At 34.5% G+C, this 9,326-nt stretch overlaps 1 protein-coding gene and 1 non-coding gene across 2 annotated transcripts; both read left to right on the top strand.

Annotated features, from left to right (window-relative positions):
- Positions 1-2,987: 2,987 nt before the first annotated feature.
- Positions 2,988-8,090, top strand: LOC133853801 (replication factor C subunit 2). The gene is made up of 7 exons (XM_062289829.1): positions 2,988-3,304; positions 4,135-4,241; positions 4,338-4,439; positions 4,631-4,826; positions 7,315-7,443; positions 7,535-7,729; positions 7,828-8,090. Exons 1-7 carry the CDS (start codon positions 3,140-3,142, stop codon positions 7,936-7,938), a joined length of 1,005 nt encoding a protein of 334 aa, XP_062145813.1. The 5' UTR covers positions 2,988-3,139; the 3' UTR covers positions 7,939-8,090.
- Positions 6,212-6,355, top strand: LOC133855111 (small nucleolar RNA snoR135). The gene has a single exon (XR_009896949.1). It is a non-coding gene; the product is annotated as a small nucleolar RNA snoR135 (small nucleolar RNA).
- Positions 8,091-9,326: the final 1,236 nt, after the last annotated feature.

Raw genomic sequence — 9,326 nt, 5'->3', positions numbered from 1 at the left:
AAACCCAAACGGACTTTAAGTTGTCTTCTTGTTTTTTTTTTTGCCCCTCCTATTTCTTAGAAGCCAAACATTAAAAAACTATATCCACGAATACAATCAAATGATTAAAAAAAAAAAAGATAACTTGCAATGCAAAACGTCATTTATTCTTTGATGTTCTTTTTTTTTTTTTTTTTTTTTTGAAAATTACAGTTTAGCCTTTCAAACCACCAGCCATTTTGGAAGTAGCCAATGAACCACTAACGCTCGGGCTTTGACCCCAAAATTACCAAAAAGTTTCAAAAAAGCATTATGTGTTGAAATACGCCTATAATATCCTGACACGAGTCATTTTTCAATTAAAAAATAATTTTTTTTAAAAAAAAGAAAAGTGTTTGGGGGGTGACTGGCACTTGAGGAGAGGGCCAAGTCCTGATGGTGGCCTTCAAAATGGATCTAGGGGTGGCCCGAAAGTCACCCCTCTACCCTAAGGGGTGGTGTTGACCACCTGCGAGCCACCCCACTCCCAAGGGGGGGTCCAATTGTCCAAATACCTATTTTCTTTTTTAAATAAAATAATTTTAGTTTTTAATTTTTATTAATTTTTAATTGAAAAATGACGCGTGACACTAGTATTAAATGCCTATTTCGACAGAAATTGTATTTTCGAAACTTTTTGATAGTTTAAGGGGCGAGAGTTCAAACATTGGTAGTTTAGAGGTTACTTCCAAAACGACTGGCAGTTTGGGGGGCTAAACTATAATTTTTCCTCTTTTTTTTTTTTTTCAAAACTAAATTGTTTTTTTTTTAAAAAAAAAAAAAATGGTTTTTTTTTTAGTTATTCTTTAAAGTTTACTAAAAGTATAAAACGTCATTTTATAAGTTTTCTTTTCTCTTTTTTTTTTTAGGGGAAATCATATTTAGTCCTTAGGTTTTTATCTTATTTGAATTTAGTTATTGAGTTTCTAATTTTAAGAATATGGTCATTTGTCACTTTTTTCATCAAGATTAATAGTTTGTCATATTTCATGTGTGTCTCAATTGACACATCAACGTTTATATCAGTACCTAATATCAATGTTGTATCATTAAGCACTAAGTTATCCATAGAAAAAAAAAAAAATAGAAAAAAAAAAAAGACCCAACTCTAGAAAAACCATCTCTTTCATCATCTTAATCTTATAGATTTGTAACATTAGATGGAAAACCATAAAAATTGATGCTAATATAAACATTGACATTCTATTGGATGCTAACATGAACCATAGAGATTCTTAAAATTTTTTTTATCACAAAGAGACAAATATGCTTCCAACCCTTTATCTCCCCAAGGCCATTTTTTTCCTATTTTCATAAAAGACCTCTTTTAAGTGTGAAAATGGAGGAGGGGAGCCTTCCATTTCCCTCCTCCCCAGTAGGCTGTGGTAGTTTTGTTGTTTATAAATAATTTTCCTTCTCCTTTTGGGGGTCGTCGGCAACTGAAGGGGTTGAAGGGTTTTGAATGGCCACACCAGTGACGAAATCGTATTGATCCTAGATTTTGGTTTATTCCATGAATATTCCGGGCTAACGGTTTTGATTTTGAATATAAGGCTTTGATCTGCTGCTGCTAGTTTGGATGGCCACGCTGGAGACGAAATCTCTCGCTCTGTTTGTTTTTCGTGATTGTTTGCAGCAGTGCGGTCTAGGGATTTCTACTGGAACGACGGTTTTAGGGTGAAAGGGGTTTCGGCGGTATTGTAACGGTGATTCAGGAGCTATTTTCTGGTGTGGCGTTAGGGGTAATCAGGGCCTTCCAGGAGTGGTTTCCAGATTTTCTGGCATCTGTAAACCGTCGAGCAAAATGGGGAAGTTGGGAAAATGGTCCGGCTTGTGCATTTGTAGTTTTTTCTTTTTATTTGTTTATGTCTGGTTGTTGTTAATGCGGCTACTGTGTTGTTTGTTTGAAATCAAAACCTGGTATGCAAAATCCCTCTCCTAGATCTAGCAGAAGTATATGTTAACGTAGATGTATCTTTCTGTTTGTCTAGGTTTTTTAGCAGCTGTATTTTGTAATGGTCTTTGTCTATATGGCCTGGGTAGAGGAAACTCTCATCGCGGTGTCTTTGACTTGGTGTATTAGGGATTCTTTGTAACCCTACGCATTTGACCAGTTTGGTCTCTTTTAATATATCAAAAGGGATTTCTTCCAAAAAAACATGAACCATAAAGTAATAAATGAAACACATATGATAAATGAAAAATCATTAACTTTGATATTGAATTAACAGAGGGATCAATTTAAAATTTAGGCAAAACTTAAGGACCTTATTTTTTAAATTGAAAATGTAAAGACTAAATCCAAATCAGATAAAAACTTATGGACTAAATATGATATTTTCCTTCTATTTTTTTTTTCCCCTCTACTTTATTAAAGCCAAACAATAAAAAACAATACCTATGCGCACAAACAAGTAAATAATTTAACATATCAAATAAAAAATTATAATAATTGTTTTTTTTTTTTAAAAAATCAAACCCAATTTAACATAAAAACTTTATGGAACAAAAACTAATACACGTGTTAGGAGTAGCAATTCATGTTCGTGTCGAAACCTGTGTTTAAAATTATATAGTATGTAAGTTAATTATAACTAAACTCATTTAATTAAATAGGTAATATTATTTAACCTTAACTCGTTAATTTCGTATTAAATTTGATAATTTTGGTAAAAAATTGTCATTTTTAAATATCATATGTCGAGTTTAAGTCATGTCGATACATGAATATAAAACTATACAAGTCAACAATAATCCGACCTATTTAATTAAATCGATTAAATTTTTCAACATTAACTCACTAATTTAATATAAAGTTCATATCAAATTTACGAATAGCATCAACATTTGTCAGCAACAAATGGGGCCATGTCAATAATCAAACAAGAACGGGTACAAATCATAATTTCAACATTTTGTAGGGCCTCAAAGTATACCATATATATATAAAATGGAAAATTCCCCCTATATATATCTCTCTCCGATTCTCTGTAATTTCCCTCCAAATCTAAAGGGTTTGGAGGAGGAAAGGGTTTTCTCGGAGGGTTTCTTTCAGAGCAACCCATTTGTTAGATTAGCTTTAGCTTTTAGGGTTTTAGCGAACCTTGCTCTCACGGCAACAATGGCTGCTTCTTCTTCGTCTGGCAGCACCAGCCATGGCTACGACATGCCGTGGGTAGAGAAGTATCGGCCCAACAGGGTCGCCGACATCGTCGGCAACGAGGACGCCGTGTCCAGGCTCCAAGTCATTGCTCGCGACGGCAACGTGCCCAACCTCATATTATCCGTACGTTATCTTAAGCTCTCACTCACCGAGTCACAGATGTTACAGTGTGCATATGAAATCTATGGATAATTTTTTGTTTTTGCTGTGTTTTTATCTGTCAATTAAACCGTAATGTCCGTTAAAGTTGGGAAATGAAGTTTGCTTAGCAGTTTCATGGTTTGTGAGCATTAAACAGGGATGCAATTTGCGGAGATAAATAGTATAAGAAGTGCTACAAACTCTCTCACTCTCACACTCCCAAGTGCACACTCCTTGACGTGGTATTGAAAATTTCTATTACATTTTGGATGAATTACAGTTGAATTTTGAATCTAATGATTGTCACTTTCACGTCAGGTAGTGTGGACTTGGGATTGTAGGAATGGGAACATGTGTAACATTTCTCAATAGTTATTGTACTTAATCCCGTTGGGGAATTAAAGTGGCAAGCAGAGCCTTGATAAGTGGTTTATACAGTGTGGGTTGAGAGTTCAAAACCTCACTTTGCGCAGTAACTCCTTTGGGGCTACCCCAGGGTTTGGCATGGCTTGATAATCGTCCGGTGCATGTGGGTCTGGAGATTGCACGTGCTTGGAGATTAGTCCTGGCGAAGCCTCGGATACCATCATCATAAAAAGAAAAATAGTTACTGTACTTGGAAGCGAAATAGTTGTATTGGACTTGGCCGAGGGATGTGTTATGTGTCTTGGTTTGAGTTGCATTTAATTGCAAGCAAATGAAGAAGATACTTTACGTGTCTCGGTGGGAAGTTTAATATGATTTGTCTTTAATTATGTTTGTAATTAAAAGAGCTATGCTGCTGCTGATTCTCTGCACATTATTTTTTTCAGGGTCCTCCTGGAACTGGTAAAACCACGAGTATACTGGCGCTTGCACATGAGCTTCTGGGACCAAATTATAAGGAGGCTGTTTTGGAGCTAAATGCATCAGATGACAGGTGGGTAAAATTTTATGGACTTTATGGTGTTCAGTCTTTTTTTCCGGATCTCTTTGGTTGGCTTCTGAAATATTTTGTCATTGCTTTGCTGTTTAGGGGAATAGACGTTGTGAGGAACAAGATTAAGATGTTTGCTCAAAAGAAAGTAACACTGCCCCCTGGGCGCCACAAGATAGTAATTTTGGATGAAGCTGACAGGTAGTTTCTAATAAATGTCTCTTGAAAATGGTGACGCTCTTGAATCATTGAAAATTTGCGTGTTTAAATTGTTCTATCCCATAGTATTACAGTTTGTTGCTGATATTAAATTGATCACTCTGTGGTATATTTTCTTCCATCTGGCACATGCATTGGATACTGTATTTGTCATTAACCTTTTCAAAATTCAGCATGACATCAGGAGCACAGCAAGCTTTGAGGAGGACAATAGAAATATTTTCAAACTCCACTCGTTTTGCTCTTGCTTGCAATACGTCTTCTAAAATTATTGAGCCCATACAAAGTAGATGTGCTCTTGTTCGATTTTCAAGATTATCTGATCAAGAGATACTTGGTCGTCTCATGGTGGTGATCGAAGCTGAAAAGGTACAGTTGGTTTCCTTAAGTAATAATTTACAAGTGCTGCGTAGTCAGCAATATTGTCATTTTGTATCTATGCAAAAATGCTTTCAGGTATTAGTCTAGTGTCCATACAGGGACATTTATTTGGTGCTTGAAAATAGAATTGTTCTCTTTGACTAGTTTGTCAAAAACCATTTATCACTTATTCAATTAATATTTCGTAAAATATTTTGATGATCATTCAGTCGACTTAATTAAGCTCAATTTTTTTCCCACAATGGTTGGAAACATAAAGAGCCTGTTTGGTAAGTAATTGTGTTGTGAAATATTTGTATGTTGTATAGTAAAAAGTGATTGATGAGATATAAAATTTGAGAATGTTTTATAAAAAAGTGAAAAAGTTTTGTTTTGTAGTGGGTTTTTTTATTTGAATAGTAATAAAATATGATTGATATGATATAAAAGCGTAAAAAAGTTAAAATGTTTTTGATTTGATTTTTTTGGGAGAAATGAAAAGAAAAAGAGAGAGAGTTGAGAATCGTTTGTTAAACAAGCCCAAAATCTTGTTCATGTATTCAATGAAATAATTTGCATTTCTCTCTGCCCCTCTCTGCAGCATGTCGGTGTGAATATGCATGTTTAAGTTCATGTTTCTATTAATCACTCCCTCCCAAGTCAGAAAAGGAAAAATAAAAAAATAAACTTGAATACCCACAAAGTAAGTTTCTGGTCTTTCTATCAATACATAACATTAGTCTTCTTAGATTGACTCAAAATACCAAATTTTGTCTGATCTGCATGCCGTGAAGGTGGAACTCAGTTAACACATTTCTTGGCTTTGTCTTTGAGGTTTGAGTTTGTGCTTGATCAGATTGTAAACTGTATGTCTCCCTCCTTTAGACTAACTTTTTGAGCCACTCAATCATATGTTGATTGCTTATTGTTTAATGGGTAAGAGTATCTGCTTAAAGTGTGGCCTGAAAGATATCCCATTCACCTGATCGTTTAGATCTAGTACAGCTTCAGTTTTACTATTATATTATACATTGACACTATTTTAAAGGTGGTTATCTCTCTCTCTCTGTGTAAATGTGGCTTGCTCATTTTGTGCATGTGATGGTTGGTCATGATGAAAATTTCATAGTTCCAAGCTGACCTTTCTTGGGAAGTAACATAGATGAGCGATTGTTTTGGTTTATCTCTTTCAAAGTGAAGAAATTATTAGGAACACAGCTTGGAAGCTGTTGTTTTCCACCTTAAATCTTTTTGGAACTGTCATCAGCCCCCCCCCCCCCCCCCCCCAAAAAAAAAAAAAAATAAATATTTCTTTCTGTCTCACCCCACTTAAAATTTTCTCAAGGGGAGAATGATATTTTAGGGGTTTAATAAGACCCTCTTAATTATAAGACACAGCAGAGATTTAGTGTATCAGTGTTGTACTACAATCATTGCATTCTGTTACTGAAAGATTACCCTGAAAAATTGACTTGGGGTAGATGGGCTGTTGTCTTTCATCTCAATGGTTGAAACCAGCACTTATGTTCCCCTGCCCAAACAATTTTAACCTTCCTCCAGGATGCATAACTCTTGTACCAAGCTGCATGACCTCTATAGATATAGCTACAGCGAGGTTTCATTCCCTTAATTGTTTTGGTTTATACGTTAGACACAAACCAAGATGTAATTTTCAACATTACACAATTTGCAGTTTGTTTTATGGTCTTTTTAATGAAGAGCCTTGTGGTCTTGGATTAAGATCTTGATATAGGAGCACTTTTCAGGATTGCATCAACACAATTTTTTCCTGTCATGCTCCATAATAATTACTTTCTTACAGTAAGATGTTTGATTGATCATCATGAACTGATTAAACTACTGGAATGGAACCTAATTCATGTGGTTGATTTTGGTGGGAGAATCAACAACTAAGAGCACTAGCAACAGACTACCTAAATCTCATTTCCTTCTTTATATATATATATATATATATATAAAACTGTTAAAAACACGCCTGCAACAAACTCCCTTGGTGTTCCATAAAATAAGGAAAACCCAAGAGAACCAAAAGTGCTACCCTAAATATAGGGTAGCACTTTTGCTTTTCTATCCATTATTATTATTTTTTTTAAAAAAAATAGCTTATCTTTCCTCTTTCTTTCTCCTAACATTTATTTGAAAGAATATATAAATGGTATAGAGAAAGGATAAGAGAAGCTATTGTGGAGTTTATTTGAATAGGGAAATAAAAAGTAGCTTGGTTCCTTAAATTTAGGGAAAATCTAAGGGAAATTGCTGCTAGTCCTCTAAGTACTGTAGAACAATATATGAATCTATTTCTATATAGTATATCCTTTAGAAAGAACATTTTAGTTGACATCCGTAAACTTTGAACCAATTGTTCCTTTGGTTGAACATGAGAAATGAGTTTATATGGTAGTTATAGTAGCATATTGTTTGTTAAACCTAGACATCCTTTTGCCATGTAACTGATCTGTGTTTGTAAACAATGAAGGTTCCTTATGTTCCAGAAGGTCTTGAAGCCATAATTTTCACTGCTGATGGTGACATGAGGCAGGCATTGAATAACTTGCAAGCTACATTTAGTGGGTTCCGTTTTGTCAACCAAGAAAATGTTTTCAAGGTTAATGAATCAGAGTACCTTGGCAGTTTGGTAATTCATTTTCGCTAGATATATGGTTGTGGACGCTATAACGTCTATGGTTGGTTTTCAGGTCTGTGATCAGCCTCATCCGTTGCACGTAAAGAACATGGTGCGTCATGTGCTGGAAGGGAAATTTGATGATGCTTGTTCTGGTCTCAAGCAGCTCTATGATTTGGGCTATTCTCCCACTGACATAATCACAACCCTATTCCGTATCATTAAAAATTATGACATGGCTGAGTATCTGAAACTGGAATTCATGAAGGTACAGATACCTTGCCAGCCTCAATAATTTCTTTCATCTCCTCAAATACTACCTTATCTGTGGCACCATATTTATTCTTGTCCTGTTTTGAGTTTCAGGAAACTGGATTTGCCCATATGAGAATCTGTGATGGAGTTGGTTCATATCTTCAGCTCTGTGGTCTTTTGGCTAAGCTTGCTGTGGTTCGTGAAACAGCTAAAGCAGCATAGGTATTAGTTGTTACAACCTGAACCAGCTACAATTTGCCCTCTTTATGGTGAAAGTTGTTTTTGTAAACATGAGAATTGGCTCTTGGTTAGATTTTTTTTGTAAGCAGGTATAAAATGTTACCATTATAAGGCAAGTTCCAACTCCATTCTGAGCTGCTTTGTAGTATGAGGGGTCTGTTTGGATTTATGATAAGAAAACGTGCAATTTGAAAATGCAATTTTTAAAAACATAATTAAGCGTTTGGTAAAACTGTGATTTAGTCTTTAAAATTACGTTTTCAAACAACAATTTATTATTTTATTTTTATTTTTTTTGAAAAAAACTCACTCCCAAGCAATATGCCTTTTTGCAATTTTGTTTAAAATTGTATTTTAGATATGTGAAATCACAGGCGAAACTGACTCTTTAAGTAACGGAGCATTAAAAATGATCTACCAACGTGGGGCTCATCCCTTCAACATGCTTAATATTAGGAAACTATGGATTTTGTATGAACAATAAAAGGGTTGCCTGTGGCACTGAATATTGAAATATTATGGAAAATGGAGATGAAGAAAGAAGGAAAACTGAATGGTAAACAGGAGAGTCATCGAGACGGTATGCAATAACAGGAAACTGTAATCATACGTTGGTGAACTCACTTGTTAATTGTTATCTTGAAGTAAATTACATCATATTTATTTTAGTTGCATGATCAAACAAGTCTTCTAAAGATGATGGAAAAGTAAGAGGATCGAGATAAACTCCAAATGATAGCACAATCCATCGAAGATCATGTCTTGTAAAGTAGAAGTACCTGGATTGAATTTCCTTACATATGAAAGCCACAGACTTGGTGTTTGTTTGGTTTAGTAGTTTTAAAATTTGTGAAGACATGGCTACTTCAAATCATAGTTAAAAAAAGAAAAAAATGCGATTTTTGAAAACATAGTTAGGTGTCCGGTAGAATTGTGGTTCGACATTTAAAATCGTCCATTTTAAAAAACACACCTTATTGCCTACAGTTTGAAAACGTACACCAAAGTAAGACCTTTTTTATTTATTTATTTATTCTCAATTTTATTTACACGCTTTTGACATGCAAAATCGTGGAGCCAAATGCTCTCTTATAAACGTTTTTCCAAGTTCTCTTATAGAACTGTTAATCTGTCATACTTAAAAATCTCATTTATTACAAAAGTATATATATATATATGAGCAATGTTAGAAATCATTTTTGTTTTCTTTTTATCCTCTTAAAGTTGATGTTGCTTTTTAAAATCACCATTGGCTTTGAGATAACCACTATTTGATTTTGATTTAATGATGATTTTAAAAGCCGCTTCAACTTTGAGAAGATAAAAAGAAGACAAAAAAATGGTTCCTAGTATTACTCATATAGTCACAC

The sequence above is a fragment of the Alnus glutinosa genome, chromosome 13 (genome assembly GCF_958979055.1).
Source record: "Alnus glutinosa chromosome 13, dhAlnGlut1.1, whole genome shotgun sequence".
Lineage (NCBI taxonomy): Eukaryota > Viridiplantae > Streptophyta > Magnoliopsida > Fagales > Betulaceae > Alnus > Alnus glutinosa.
The sequence above is the reverse complement of the archived record's forward strand: the minus strand, read 5'-3'. Positions and strand labels throughout refer to the sequence as shown.